The sequence below is a fragment of the Aphelocoma coerulescens genome, chromosome 1 (assembly GCF_041296385.1).
Source record: "Aphelocoma coerulescens isolate FSJ_1873_10779 chromosome 1, UR_Acoe_1.0, whole genome shotgun sequence".
Lineage (NCBI taxonomy): Eukaryota > Metazoa > Chordata > Aves > Passeriformes > Corvidae > Aphelocoma > Aphelocoma coerulescens.
Window position 1 is genome coordinate 66,696,718 of NC_091013.1, and position 15,908 is coordinate 66,712,625.

General features: G+C 43.0%; 2 protein-coding genes across 8 annotated transcripts in view; one reads left to right on the forward strand and one right to left on the reverse strand.

Moving 5' to 3' along the window:
• The window catches only part of WDFY2 (WD repeat and FYVE domain containing 2), a 67,687-nt gene extending 61,293 nt beyond the window's left edge, over positions 1-6,394 (forward strand). For both annotated transcript variants that reach the window (XM_069011279.1, XM_069011285.1), the window contains exon 12: positions 475-6,394. In XM_069011279.1, the coding sequence (XP_068867380.1) occupies positions 475-504 (30 nt within the window). In that variant the 3' untranslated portion in view covers positions 505-6,394. The remainder of the gene's footprint in view (positions 1-474) is intronic.
• Positions 6,395-7,993: 1,599 nt separating this feature from the next.
• DHRS12 (dehydrogenase/reductase 12) overlaps positions 7,994-15,908 on the reverse strand; it is a 30,362-nt gene continuing 22,447 nt past the window's right edge. For 3 of the 6 annotated variants that reach the window (XM_069011332.1, XM_069011298.1, XM_069011326.1), the window contains 3 exons: positions 15,315-15,405; positions 13,866-14,003; positions 7,994-11,365 (listed from right to left, as the gene is read on the reverse strand). In XM_069011332.1, coding sequence (XP_068867433.1) covers positions 11,238-11,365; positions 13,866-14,003; positions 15,315-15,405 — 357 coding nt within the window. In that variant the 3' untranslated portion in view covers positions 7,994-11,237. Of the gene's footprint in view, positions 11,366-13,865; positions 15,274-15,314; positions 15,406-15,908 lie in introns of those variants that run through there. The other 3 variants (XM_069011307.1, XM_069011317.1, XM_069011325.1) reach the window with 3 other exon arrangements.

The following is a 15,908-nucleotide window of genomic DNA, read 5'->3' on the forward strand; positions in this document are numbered from 1 at the left end:
CCTGAAGGGGCTGCGACAAGTGCTCACTGTAGCTTTCCCTTGAGGAAGACCAACTGATTTTCAGCATGCCAAATCTCAGTGTGGCTAGATATAGAAATAGCTAAAATAATGACTAAGTTGTAACAGCTTGAGTAACTTAAAAAACCAAAACCCTCACAATGTGTTATGACTGTGCTGATCACTGAAGTTAGTAATGTAGTGGGAGTTTTTTTGGTTTAAGGCCAGCTATGAACCTGGCTCATACAGGTGAAACCTAGTGACATACAGAATGTCATTTGGTCAACCTCTACCACGCTGACACTCTGCTGGAAAATGAAATCAAACTTCTTCAGACTTGTTGCATCCACCTCTAACCATGCAGCCCCTCTTAACTGAAGAAAAAAGGGGTAAAATATTTGAAGATTCTATTTTTACTGTATCTTACTGTCTTCTACCATTATTCATTATGTTGTTATATTTTATTGTATTTAACAGCTGTGGGATATGACACCAGTAGTGTCTTGATGTTACATCAGTGGAACTTGAAAGGTGATACTTACAGAAGAAACGGATTTCCTAACTCTAATTATACTGCAGAAGATAGATAACACTGGGGGCATACAGCAGATGAGAAAGGAACTAATGTGTTTACAACAACTTTATGTCCTCTGCTTGATCCAGGCTGAACATTTGCACGAAGACTCTTTCCACTTCTTCTCAAAATATACAAGAAGGTATTTTTTTAACTAACGGTTTGTACGATCTGACTTCGGTTGTCTTGAGTTTGTTTGGAAAAATCTGTGTGCAGTGCAATTTTTAGTTTTTATACTTCACTATGTCCAGATACTTGCTGCTTTGTACAGAGGGTTCTTGGGTTGTGTCCTCCTCTGTGAGTTTCAGTGTCAACAGACTGTGTAAGGCCATCGGCTCTCCCTGCAGCCAGTACCTGTTGGTTTGGGATATTTCTGCGGACCATGCTCTCTCCAGAGGAGGAACTCCAGGCACGGTCTCTGGTTGCATCACTGAGGAGCTGATGGACTATTGCAATTCCTAAAAGGGCTCTACTTGTCCTAGTGGGCATCATCCAGAGAGCATTCATTGTTCTGTATAATCTTCCTGCCTCTTCCTTTGCTGCACAAGTCACAGAACCAGGGGTCAGGTTACTCAGCAACTGATTTCTACAGAAAACTGAAATAGTTTTCCAGCTCAGCATTACAAGGAGCACACAGACTTGTTTGAGTTTGATGAGGCTGGCAGGCTGATTCAAATGAAATCATTGGCAACAGGAACTTTTGGGAGTGTGTGCATGGAGGGGGGCAGATCTAAAACTGGCCTAGATCTGAGAAGTCTGGTTTATCTCTACCTCTACCTCTACCTTGCACAGCAACATTTCAGCATTTATACCTGTCTGTGTTGTTGAAGATGAATTTTGTTTTTCCCGTTTTCCGTTAGTCATATTTATTTTTTAAAACGTTGATGATTTTTATTAATTTCCTCTATAGACCCGAAAGTGATATTGCTGAATGATGCCCATTGTCCTGTTGTCATATTTCACAGTTTCTCTTAAAAATAAACAGTATTTAAAAACCTGGATTGACCAAAATTACCTTTTTAGAATGACATTGTCAAGGTGAATAAACAAAAAAGCCCTTTTTTCCAAAGGGACCTTCTCTGAAGAGCCAACTCTCCATTCCATTAATCCATGTTGCATTTTAGCATGGTATTACTCATACACTTCAAAGAAACTGTTGTAGAGAATAGAACTGCAGACCAGACCAAAGGCTTTCCTGTACCTCCTGTTTCAGCAGGCCTTGTGGTTGTAGCTGCTGTGACACAGCACACTGGTGGTGCTCAGTCTTGCCCTGTTTTGGACTTACCTTTTTCCCTCTGTAGTGGGGAGGCCATGATGTTTGCCACTACAGAACACATTGCTACCTGGAGAAGCCTTGTGTTCTCTCTTGAGTGAGAATGCCAAAAGAAAATAAAGCCTCTCCTTTGTTTGCCCAGCAGCAACTCACTTTTGAGTGGGAAAAAAAAAAGGTTAACTCAATCCATGGCATTAATTTTGGTCCAGTGAGCTGCTGCAGTAAAGGGTGACTGGACTTCTGTGTGCAAGTCACAGGACTGCTATGTATTTTCAGGGAAAATTCTCTTTTTAAGCATTCTATAAACTGTGATGAAGCATTTTGCAGTCATGTTCTCTGAAATGATGCCACATTGGGTTTCCTAGTCATACAGCCTGTTATTGGTTCCCCTCTAGACAGCATATTTTAAAGCATATTTTCAAACATAGTTCACACAGCACTATTATGTTTCCAGCTGGAAAGTTGTTTTCTCAGTCCTCTCACTTTCTCTCCTGGAAACTAGATGCTTGTTTCCTCTTGGAATGCTTTTCATTACACCTTGTGCATGTTTTCTGATGACTGAAGTGTTCTTGGCTGTCAAAGCTATGCAAGATGAGCAAGTGGCCTGCCAGTATTTCATTCCAGCTGGAGAATATGTACAAAGCTTTGCTGGACTATGGTGTTCCATGTTCCCTTGGGCTCAGGGCCTTTGGGCCAAAGACCTGACTTGTGCTGTGCAGGGAGAGCATCTCATGGTGACAGAAACACGGGCGCACCGAAATGAATTTAAATTGCTGTTAAGTGCTTGGTTCCTGAGGAGACAGCAGTGGCACCAAGTCTGGGACTGCTCACACTGATGGAGTGGTGGAGTCAGCGAGCTGAGTATCTGCCTCTGGGCCAACGCCTAGTCCTGAACATGTAATGTGCAAACAGGTGAAGAACTGATTCCAAAGGAGGCTAAATTTGAGAATGACTTGTTTGGACTGTTCTGCAATAAACTCTTGGCCACTCCCCCATTGTCTTCCAAGGAGTCATGGTTTCAATGTTGCTTATGTGTGGATGTGGGGTATGCAAAACCATTTTGCAAAATTTTCCTGGCTGTTCTTTCTGACTGAACAACCTGCAGGATTATCTGGATTTAAGCTAAACATCTCCTTATCTTGCAGTCTCAGGACAAACTGGTCTGGGCTTAGAAAATTATATAAGCTGAAAGTGAAGCTGCGGGGGAAGGGAAATTTGTCCCTTTTCAATGCCCTTAAGACCTATAATGTAGAGATATGAAGAGAAAATAGATGTTTCTAATTCAGTAATTCTTTTACCTTCCAAATGAAACAAGAAAGATTTGACACTGGGAGAGTTAAAATGCCTGCCTTCCTCTTCTGTTGTTAGAGTAACAATCTCAGTTTCTTCTGTCTACTAGATCTATATGAAAAGGGATCCCTGTTGCCTGGTCCTTTTTGTTTCCATTTTACTTACTGAATAACAAATTTGAGCTATTTTCATTAATTGCATTATTGGAGGATGGGGTGAGGGTGTGTTTTGATACAGGTGCAAACTGCAGTGCCACACACACACACTCAAAGCCCAGCCCACTTTCCCTGGGGCTGCTGAAGGGCGGTAGCTTTTAGTGGTATCTCCTGCTGTGACAAGGGGCACATCAACAGTGGTGGCCTCCCTCTGCTCTTTACATCAGAAAAGGTGACTGTCATTTCTCCCTTAGCTGGTGTTTCCTGTGGGAAGAGGCAGTGTTCTCCAGAGCATCTGGTGCTATTCTTGACTTTTTAAATGAGCAGTTATCTGTAGGGCTTAGGCAGGTGATGGGGCAGGCGCCGGTCACATACGCAGTGCCTGAGCAGCTTGCTAGAGCCACTTGTGTCCTGGGTGGGGCAATCTGAGCCCCAAACTTCAGTCTTTTAAAGCTGAAAATATTTAAGTGAAGGGAAAAGAATGTGGGCATCTGCTTGCAATGTAGCATTGATGGTCCTCCCATCTACAAGAAGACTTAATGTCACGGTTAGATGTTGAAACAGGGTAGTGATAGGGCTAAAAGTCAGCCAGTCTGGCAGAGGATAATCCAGAACAGTGCCATTGGTGTGCTCAGCTGTGAGCACCCTTGTCTACAGCTGCTTTTTGCATCCAAGCCCAGGTGACCTCCCTACTCTGTCCTCCTGAACTTGAGGCCATCACCCGAATGTCAGCACGTGGGCTCTTAGTACATCAGGAGTGGTTAGGGCACTTTGCCTGAGAGGGTGCCATGAGTATCTCCAGTACTGGGAAGGGAGGGATGTGTTCCCTTTCAATGGGGTTAGTTGCTGATAAGAAGGTAGACAGATGGATGTGCAAAAAGGATGATCCAAAACAGTTGTATGGGGAAAAAATTTGCCTTATGCCTGCTGAGGAAATCATTGTTAGAAAGGAATATTCAACTTTTTTTTCCTGAGTCCGGTTCTGTGTTTCTCAGTACAAGAGAGAAATGAAACTGCTGGAGGGAGTCCAGCAAAGGGCTGCTGAGATGGTGAAGGTACTGGAGCATATCTGGGAGAGCTGGGACTGTTCTCCCTGGAGAAAAGAAGGCTCAGAGGGATCTCATCAGTGTGTGTAAATGCCTGAAGGAAGGGTGCACAGAGAATGCACTGGTGTCCAGTGACAGGGCCAGAGGCAATGGGCAAAAACTGAAACACAGGAGATTTCCTCTGAACATCAGGAAACAATTTTTACTGTGAGGGTGACTGAGTCTGGGCACAGACTGGCCAGGCAGGTAGTTTGTGCATTCTCCATCCTTGGAGATATTCAAAACCCAACTGGATATGACCCCAGGCAACCAGCTCTAGGTGACCCTGCTTCAGCAGGATCAGATGACCTTTGGAGGTTCTTTGCCACTGCAGCCATTCTGTGATTCAAAATCCACTTAATGTCTGTGTCTACTCTATTGCTTAGAGAAGGAAAAATCTAAACTACTACCAAATTAGTTACTAACAAATTAGCAAATATTACCTACATCTATCCTCACTGTTTCAAACAGGATTTGCGTAGCAGCGACCAAAATTCTGTTTTGTAGCACATAGGAAATAGGGCTACAATGTGTGGTTTTACAGGCCATGTCCTTTCCAAGAGACCACACTGAGCCTATGGGATGTTTTCAATTAGGACTTAGAAGACTTTTCTATGTGTGGCAAAAGTATGCAACAGTAACAACAAACTTGATCCTTTTTTCAGGATGCATTGATGTGCTGAGTCCCTTCAGTGATGACCTCTTATGTAATATTGAGGAAGACAGAGATTTTTCTCTTCAAAATTGCATCTTGTGAATGTTGGCAGGAAATCTTTGCTCCTCAGAAGAAAAGCAGTGGTCCGTAATTTGCCAATAACCTGAAGTTCGGGGATTTGAGATTAACTTTGTGTGATCAAATGTGACTTTGAATTGCATTTTCCCAGTTTGGGGATTTTCCCTTGTGACCAGTCTTTGGCCATGACTGAAATTTTGTTTGCTGCAGGACACGTTGTACAGCTCAGAAGAGAAAGACTGAGTTCAATTGAAACTGCTGCCAAGTAGGGACATTGAACTCAAACCAAAATAAAAACAAGAGATCAGAGTCCTGACAAAGTCTTTGCAAAGAGGGGATACCTAGAAAGAATGTTAACACCATACAAACAAAAATAAACAAACAAAAAACCACCCTAACACCCCCCCCCCCCAAAAAGCACCTACAGTACAGAAATGAATATTCATCAGAACTGTATAAAGCCAAACAATCCCCCATCCCAGCATTGTAAGCCAGCCAGCAGCCATGGTCCAGACCCAGAAGCCACAAGGAATATAGAATTGTTCCAGTCTATGAAGATTTGACTTCCATTTGTTGTTCTTTGGTTTAATTGCCAAATAATATTTATCTACCTCAAATAGTTTTTTCAGAACTGCACTAAATGCATCAGCACTTTGACATTAAGAGGATGGGGAAGAGACACATCACTACTGAGATGGTGTAGAAGAGGTATCAGGCCTTATGAAGATAGCTTTGCCTCTCTCCAGTTATTGGTTCTTTGGACATTAAATAATCTCAATTTATTCAAGGGTTTACCACCTTTATACTTATATTTTATAACAGGTCAGGGCCTTTTTCAGATGCAAAAGACCCATTGCTAACACCCCTATTTTGTCCTGTCTGAAGAAAATTCTGTGGGGTTGCCATGGCCAAGTAATTAAGAAATTTTCACAAATAAACAAGTACACAAACTTACTTGCTACATCTTTGTCATTAGCACTAGTTTTAGCTGTGGTTTAGCTTTCCAAAGGCTGAGCATTGCTTCTGACTCTGCTTGGTAAGTTAAGTTCGTCATACTGACCAGTATCTTGTGGGCTTTGCTGTCTTTTTGATTAGAGGGATTTTATATGAAAAAATAATCTTACTGGCTTTTGTTCAGGTCAGTGTTTTGTAGGAATGCTGCTCAGCAATTTGACCATCTTTTCTAACTTTCATTGTAAAACTTCCCAGTACTGTTCCATTATGTAAATAAGTGTCTCTGATGTAGCAGAATAAATTGTGGTATCTTAACCCCACTGAATTAATTTCTATCAGCTTTTGGCTATTTCTTTTCCTTCTCTATGTGTGTAATGAGGAATTTGGTTTATTGAGTTTTGACTGGACTCATTCACCTCCCTGTTCTGTGAATGGTCATAAAACTGACAACTGTTGTATAGACACGTCCTTTGCCAGGACAAATTCTTGCCCTGAGTGCCTTGGCAATGGGTGAGCAGCCCAAAGGAAATGGTGTTCAAGCAGTGGGGGAATTGCACAATTTTGTGCATCACTCTAAGGCTTCCTGTGGATTGTGGATTCTGAACTGAAAAGTAAAGAGAAGATGCTCAAGATTTTTAACCATCAAAGAAAATGGCAGTTCCTGGGACCTCTCTCCCTGAAGTTTGCACAAGTGCAGGTTTTGCCACTCTTCCTCTGTTTGGACAATATTTTTATCTGTGAAATGGCACTGGCAGTGCTGGTACAGCAAAGGTTTGAGTTGTTTCTCCTGGCAGCAGGGTAGGAACCTGTCCTGCTTTGACCTTTGGCCAAACTGACACTGTGTCTCTTGATAAAGCTGAGCATTAGCTTTTGTTTTGAGAGAGAACAAACTTCCTTCAGAGGAATACATCATTTTTCCTTAAGTTTATCTGATGGCTCCCTCTAGAGAGAGGAACATAAATACTGACCTACTTCACAAATTGAAGTTCTTGGATTTGATCACTTTTAGTCTCAGAAGTGGTTTTGTTGCACTTGCTCCCCATCAGACTCGGTGCCTTTTCAAAGACTTCTTTCTCTCATTGTCTAGATCAGCACTTTTTGGGTGACTGCAGGAATACAGAGTTTTTGAGTCATCTTAGTTGCATTTCAAAATTATCTCCTGTAATCAGTTGCTGGCTCTGCCTGAATGTGCCTGGAACTACCTCTCCCAACAAAGCAAGAGATGGAAGCCTGAGGATAAAGGGAAGTACTGTGAGCTGAGCCAGGGAAGATGCGAACCTTTGTGCTGCCAGAGTGGAAACTGCCTGTTTAAAATGGCAGTGGGTGGATGTTGACCAGCACTAATTTTAGATAAGTATGATCCAGTGTCACGAGATGGGGGGCTTTATTTTTGCAGGGAGGGTAAGAAAGGTGCTACAGAGGAACTTACAGATTAAACTCCTTCATAGCTGCCCTCCTCCTCTGTTCCATCAGGTTGTTCCCTGAAAGAATAACTCCATGTTCACTCTCCACTCCCCAAGTTCACCCCTATTTAATGAAAACTAGTACTGCTCCAAGTGCCATGGCTTTTAGAAAGGCTCTGTAATTACAAAAACACAAATTAGTGCTTGTACTCACAATTGAAATGGCTGGGACTGTCCCCCACCAAATAAATTTATTTACATTGAGGTTTGCAGGACTGACTTACCAGGCTCAATGAAGGATATAGCAGAACTCCCTTCTTTGAGCCAGGCAGTGCATGTTCAACATCCCACCTGAGCCTTATTTAACAGGAAGGAGTGGCCCTGCTCACACCTTATTCCCAGTAAGTGGAACACAGAAGCTGGAGCATGTGTTACTGCAAATGCCAACAGTTGGTATTTGTAGTTTACTCCAAAATAGTGAGGTAATAGTGAGGTATGGGAATGCCCCCATTGAAAGGCAAACAACAAGTAATTTTTTACACCTTTAATCAATAGCAGGTTGATTTAGTTTGTTGGAGTTTTTTTAAACAATGAATAAAGATGACCCAGAAAAGAGGAAATGCAGTTTACAAAATTGTTTGATACTTGTTACATTGAACTCCTAAAATTTTCATCCAAGATGAGAAGTAGCAGTGGCCTCTGCATCACTGCAGTCAGTCCCACTGCACTGACGATGGGCTGTGCCTTTCCATTAGGATGTAGGGAAATGACCGACTCCACATGAGCTCTGTGGTGCTACACTCCTGTGCAAAATCCATGAGAACAAAAACTTCCCAACTAGGTGACTTCACAAAATGAAGAAAAATGTGAAGCCATCAGAATGAGGTCAGAGTCATAGAAACCTCAAAGCTGCCACAAGAAGTGTTGGGCAGGGCATGGAAGGAAAGGGTGGCAAGAGCAGCTGCTGTGCTTGTCATTCCATTCCCAGGAACCAGGTGTGCTCTCAAGTTCCCAGCGTGCACTGCTTAGCAAGGACCTGTGCCACCTCCATTTTCTGGTCATCTGTGACTGGATGCCGTTTTTATTTTGCTTTTTTAAAAGTGGAAAAGGAGACTGAGGGGAGACCTCATTGCAGTTACAACTTCCTTGTGAGGGGAAGAGGAGGGGCAGGCACTGATCTCTTGCCTGTGGTGACCAGTGACAGAACCCCAGGGAATGGCCTGAGATTGTGTCAGGGGAGGTTTAAGTTGGATACTAGAAAAAGGTTCTTCACCCAGAGGGTGTTTGGGCACTGGAACAGGCTCCCCAGGGAAGTGGTCACAGCACCAAGCCTGACAGAGTCCAAGAAGTGTTTGGACAGTGCTCTCAGGCACAGGGTGTGACTCTTGGGGTGTCCTGTGCAGGGCCAGGAGATGGACTTGATGATCCTTGTGGGTCCCTTCTGACACAGCATAATCTGTGATTCTGTAAATGTATTCCCTTACATGAAGGTACGAGTCATTCTGAGCTGCATGAACGCAAATCCTCTCGCTGGCTTGCAGCCACATGCCATGTTTGCTGTCATGGAATCGGGCTGAAATAAAGCGTCAGCAGGACCATAATACCAAAGTGTGTGACTCTGGACTTTGTTTCTAATTGCTTTTCCCATGGTTTAATTCTTTTTAAATCACAAGTGCTCTTAAACCATAGCATGTTGCTCTTTGACACTGTGACCAAACTTTGATTAAAGCAGTTTTCTTAACTTTGGCTTCATTTTTAAGCTGTGATGCAAAATGAAAAATATAGGCTATTCAAATACACTAGTGCAGAATGTGGACTAAAATGTGTTAAATATATATAGATAGTGCACTTTTTTTACTTTTATGAACTATTTAAATACCAGTCATCAAACTTTTCTTCTGTACTGCAGAGCTGAGAAGCAAATTGACGTAAATATTAAATAATGCATATATTTTTATTAGCCTTGCAGCTATTGCTATAAGAAATGTAGTTACTATATAGGCTTCCAGCCATGCTCTTGTTTTGGGTAACTGTATTTAACAGTTGGAACCATAGAAAATGTTAACACCAGACTTGCAGGAAATAAACCTCTGTACAAGCCTTGCTGTTGTTTTCTTTCACTGGAGTGCAAGAAGGAGTTAAGTTTATAAATGAGGCAATAGTTTGAATGCTGACCCAGCCTCTTCAGGAGGAGCTGTGACAGCTTGACTTGTCTCAGCACTGCTTATCACAGGAAAATTTTTCTCAGGGCCCCTCTGACAGTAAAGTCTTTATTTCCAAGGAGATTGACAATAGGCTGAAAAAAGCAGTTTTTTCTTAAACTGATATTTAATAGGAGGCCTTTGAATGATGAGGAAATAGCATCAGCCAGGAGGAAACTAAATTACATAAAGCAGACATAAGGAGTTCTCCTCTGTCCATCAGCAGCCTTTAGCCCCCAGTCACTGCAGAGCTCAAGAACATCTGTGTTACATTTGTGTTTAGGTCCTTTGTCCTACCACACTGGTGTGAGCCACATGTGAAACAGTGCAGCAGCTCAGCCGGGTTCTGGAGGCAGTTGGTTAATAAACACACTCGGTTCAGGAGAAAAGGTGTTACCTTTGTTAACAATAGTCTTGGCTTTGCAGTAAATCTGAAATAATTAAGATGAATGAATCCCACCAAAATATCTTAATCTGAGCTGGTTGTCTTCAGCACTATTAGAAAGATGCAGCACTGTAGGTGGTGTTTCTTAAACTAGATCCAGTAAATTGCTGTGAAAAAGCCCGTTTTTTCCTCTACCGATTTACAGTGAGAAACTCAGTGAGTAATTCAAATGTCCACAGATCAGGTAAGATGAATCCTGTCCTCTGTGTCTGGAAGTAAACAGATGCAGACAAAATACAACCCTCTCATCAGGAGGTGGATTCTCCTCTAAAACCTGTGCCCTGCCAGTGTTCCCTTCCCCTCTTAATCCATTCATAACGATAAAGCACTTCCCTTTAATCTCTCACAGAAATGGCAGGCAGGTACAGCTTAGCATGTTGTTGTTTCTTTTCATGCCTACAGTCATGCAGCCATTTCTCCACTGAATCCAGCCATGTCTGGGTGTGTTGTGTTGAAATCTCCTACTTCATGGTATTTTGACATAAATGGGATAATATTTAGTCCTGGCTCCATAAAGTAATGTGGAAGGCATTTGGCAGTGTTCCTAAATTCTTGCTGTTTAAACATGAGGAAGCAGATCACTTCTGCATACCAGCACTAATTTATAGAAACTGAAGGATGTGAGGAATCATTCCCTTTGAACTAAGCAGGCTCTGTGAGAGTTTCTGCATTCCCAGTTACCATGTGTGAGCCAAATCACCTTCATGCAGTGAAGGAAGCCACCAACCTGTCAAATACAGCAGTTAAAAGTTGTTTAAAGCATTCCCACTTCTTTCCTGAAGTCCTTCACAAAGGCTACTGAAGGTACACTCTACATTTCTCTATGCCAAGTGTTTTAAATTTTTCTAGGTAACTTTACAAAGTCTTGGGGTTTATTTTAATGCCTCTCAATTTTTCTTCCAGTCCAAAGAATACAACCTTAGTGTGTCTTGAGGCAGCAGCTGCATATTCACAATGGGAGAGACTCGACAGCAGAATAAAAATGACACAGGTGCCACTCTACCGCCTCATTATGGGAACACCTGAACCCAATTCATTTTTAGCAGGCCTATGGAATCCTATTTCCCCTCAACAGAAGGTTACTGTGTAATTAGAAGATTTGTGGTGACACTGTGTCAGCAGAGACACTAAGTTCCTGGAGAAACAGATTTAAACTTCTGGGAGAACTCTTCCAGCATCTGCATTAGTTTCTCTTCATCCTCTGGGGGACTGTGGGTGTATGCCAGCGGTAAGTGTGTAGGGACTGGTTGCCTGTCTGGAAGAAAAGAAAAAAAAACACCAACCCTTATGGGTACATTTAACTCTCTTCTTGCAGAAAAGAGGTTTTTCTGATGGGTTCTATACTGCTCAAACACACCTCATGGTCTTCAAGCCAGGAAACTTACCTGTTAGGTACCTGTAAATAAGGCTAGTTAAGCATATCTTCTAAACCAAAAATTAAACTAATTCAATTTGTATTTTGGAACTAGAGTGATTTTACTGTAGCACAACATGACCTGGACTGTAGAGCAAGCCCCCCATTTGCAGCTAGGGACAGTATAGGAAAAGGAAGGCTTCCTTGTGGGGTTATGCCTGTCACTAGTGCAACACCTGCAGGCAAAGAGCAATAGCCAGAGTTTGTTGCTGCAGGCAGAGGATGCTTTTGCACTTGAAACAATATTTTTCCTTGCCTCCTGGATAATGTTTCTAGTACTGTGCAAATCTTAAAATGCTTACTTTCATCCTTAGAAACAATGGTTAAATTCTAAATGCAAAGGAATTTGGGCTTATTGCTCAATTGCTGTAAGCGACACATATCCAACCAAGTTTGCTCAGTTTGATGATTTGCTTGGTTTTCCAAATCTCATGCCTGTCACTCACTTTGTAAATACAGCTGTTACCACCATCCACTCTAAGGGATTTTCCCCTCCAAAAACATGGTATCTAGAGCCCGGGAGCCTTATGACAATGCTGTCAGAAGTGTGTGGAACAACAGTCAGAGCACTGGTGCAGCACTGTTAAGTCTGTTCAGTGAGCCCAACTTCCACAGCAGCCAGCTGAGACAAAAAGAGCAAGTTGTTGCAACCCTGGGCAGCAGATTTCCCTGAAAACCTATCAGGCTGCCACAAGGCTTCCCAGGAGAGCAGAGATACTTGCTCTCTTAAGAGCAAATGTTTAATTGACTGCACACACCACGTAGCTTCTGCTCATGGAAAACTGAGGAGAGAGAAACATGAAGAGGAACATTCCCTTCTCCATCATTGATTATGAACTGTTTCCCACCTAGCCATAGTGCTTCCAGTAGCCTGTGCTAAAGTTTGGGAACTAGGTGTGAAAGCCAAGTTCAGCATTGCAGAGAAAATGCTTCCAGTCTTTGGAAAGCAGGTCTCTGTTAAACATTTTTTATATATTTTAGCAGATGCAGAGAATTCTGGTAGTACTAGTCATGTTCTCACTTCCCTTTATTTCTTTCTTAGAAAAAAAAAAAGCTGACTTTGGTTTGTTCTCAGAAGGAACAGTAAAAGAGAATGGAGGGAAACTGTGACTGATTTGGAATGGCTGCCCAGGACCAGAAGCATGGGGTTTGTGGTGAAGTGCTCCTGCACCCCAAACCCTTTACTGAAAGGGCCTGAAGAGTGCCCATGTTAAGCTGTGGCTTCCAAAAGGCAGTAGGAGCAAGAAATAAATTACCTCACCACTACTTGATAAGCACAGGACACAGAACTTCTCCTGCAGCTTTAAGAGCAGTCATGCCAGGACCAAAGCTCTCAAAAGTCAATAGCTTTAGCTAAAGAGCCAGGGCATGTTCTCTGTTTACCAAAGCTGGGGGTAGGCAAAGGCCAAAGGCAAGAGCCTGGTGGAATTATGAAAGAAACAGAAAGAATGACTGAGCAGAAGCCTTAGGACTAGAATAAAGTGATCAGAGTAAGAGAAAGGCAAAGCCTGGTTCTACAAAGACAGCTCCAGCTGGGATGTGGGGTTTCCACACGGACCACGTGCTGACATGAAAAATGTCCATTTAAGTATTTGTCAGCCAACCCTGTGTGACTGTCTGTGGGACAGAAGGGACAAAGTCAACCCAAATGTGGAAAAGTCTGAGCTTCCTGCATTCTGCATATAAGAAATTCAGTGGATCAGGATTTGAGTGCCACATCCAACAGAAGTACTGAGCTTCTGTAAGCATTTACCCTGAGCTTTCTCTTTCTGGACTGACCTGCATCACCACCGAGGCATCCCTGCTTCCAGCTGCTCCTACAAAGATGCCTGTCATTTGCTTGGGAGAAAAGGAAGGCTCTGTCCTACTTTTCCATTCCCTAAGCTCACAGTGCCAAAAATGCCACTGTGCTCAAGTGTCTGCCCAGTGTTAGAGAAAGGGGGAATTGACAGTTTTAGCTAGCATGGAACAGTAGGAAGAAGAACCTGTCATAGCAAAGCCAACTCCCAGCACTCTGTGAGAAAGATGCTCGTTTTCTGGCATCATAAAAGATGCTGTTTGACTGCTGTGATTCACCTTCCCTTGGCACAGTCCCACATGCAGCCATTTTCATTACAAAAATCCCCAACCCTCCCTAAAGAAATGCTTTGAAGTCTTTATCAGCCACTTTAGAGGACAAAAGCACAGCGTTCAGTCGAGCCTTTAGACTTGAAACGACTTTGAGAAATGCTTTATCCTTTGAACAAGCTGCCTGGTGCAGCCTTCATCCCCTTCCAGGCCAGACAGGGATCCTAAGCTCAGGCAGGCTAGGGATCTCCAGTGAGAGACACTGCCTCCTTACCCTGGAAGAACAAGCCACTGGGCAGCTTTGTTGCTTCAGCTGACACTGCCAGCCACAGGACGGTGTCAGCTCCCTGGGCCTCCGTGCGCAGCGAGTTCTTCATCCTCTCGTAGAAATCGGGCATGGATGACCTCACGGCTGGAAAGGATAACAGTGGAATGGTGCCTGCCATGCAAGGCTTTTTTGATACAAAAAAACCCCAAAAACCAGAACAGCTTCAAATTGCCATTTTGTGTGTAGGAAGGAGAGAAGGCATCTCTGGAGCTTATGGAAGAAAATGAGTATTTCCCCCTATCTGGGAGTAGGATGGCTTGTGGGAGAATAGCACTAAGCTGCCAGATGATCCACCACTTGTTTGTTTGGGTCAAATTAGAGGGACAAAACTGACGACAGGATCTGTAAGAGCTTCTCATGCCAATTCCATTCTAAACTGTAAAGATGACAAACTCAGGGGAAACACCAATTCCAAAAAACAGATATTTAATGGGATTTTTAGCTCCTATTTTCTCACCAGTTTTAGGAAACCAGTTTCAGCACTGTATTTATAAACTGCACACATCCTGTCTAAACTCTGGTTTCATTTAATTTTGTCCAATAGGTGATGACTGTAGGCCCTTCTACTACAGGTGTTTATTTTTGGGGGTTGGAGAGTCTTTGAACTTGTAGGTGGGATAACTTTATGGTTCATTAGGTTTGAAACCCACACAGGAAGTGCAAAAATAAATTTATTTTAAAGAAAAAGAAATACCAGGATTTTAAGTTGGAAAGGGCTATTTTCAAGCATAAAGTAGACAGGGTAAATGCTTCTGTCACCAGAAGCAAATGTTGGAAACTGCATTCCCATAAGAGACCTAGAGATGGAACTGCTATTCTGCATCCCAAGCTTGGGCACTGGTGGCTGGTAACACTGGGGAATGCAACATGCATACTGCATGACTGATGCAGGCCCACCTGCTGAGGCACAGTCACTGAAGAACAGCTGCAGCTCTGACAAAGGGCTGAATGGCCAAACTGCTGCTCAACAGCAGTAAACGTTTAGAGGGAGAGTACAGGAACAGGGCTTGCACAGTGGTGCATTCTCCTACACGCCCTCACAAATTCCCAATGTCTGCAGGCTGGTACTTACAGAGGCAGAAGCTCCATCTGTGTGTTTAACAGTCCCACTACAAATGTAACTTGGAGGTTACCTTAAAGAACTATGTGTCTCTGCTGTACATTTGTGCAGGGCTGGAAGGGTTCACTGCCCATTATTATTCTCTAGATATACACAGCTAGCAGACACTGTGCAGAATAGAGCCACCAAGGGGATATAAAACTACTTCAAGCAGCAGTTTGGAGAAAAGAAATTACTGCACCTGTTGGAAAAATATAGTAGGAAGTTTCATTCCTCTTTGCTTTTAGACTAATCCTGAAAAGAAAAAAATATTGTCAGTGTGAGGCAGATGTTACCTGGAGTGTCTGCCCAGCCGGGGTGCATTACGGAGAAATGGATGTTTCTGTGAGCCTTTGCCCACTGTTCCGTCAGGACAACTTGCTGTCTCTAGGATAGAGCAGTAAGAGCCACACTAGCACCGAGTTCAACAGCCTGTCCACCAAATTAGTTCCCAGGGAAATAAACTGCATCAAATGTGCCATAAATACCGGAGTATTTCATGTACAGCAGAAATATACCCTTCTCATCCTGACTGGATTTATTGGATAATTTCATCAGAGACTTCCACAGTCATTGCAATCCATACCCTGGCCACAAGTTTACTTTTAAAGCAGCTGCAGTGCTTTTACTGACCACGTCAACTTGCTGCAGACTGTGGGCAAGAACTAAGGAGACAGACAGCGTTCATCAACTAAAGACAGTGCTCCCCCTTGGGACTTCTCTCATATCAAATGAAAGTCTAGCCATGCTCTCCTCCATGCAAGATGTATGCACCCCTAAGGGCATGCCATCATACTCCTGAAGGTTATTGCCTGTGCATCTCCATATGGGTTGGATGCAATGAGAAAGCAACAGTGAACAACAGGCTTTTTGCAAAGCAGATGGTATGA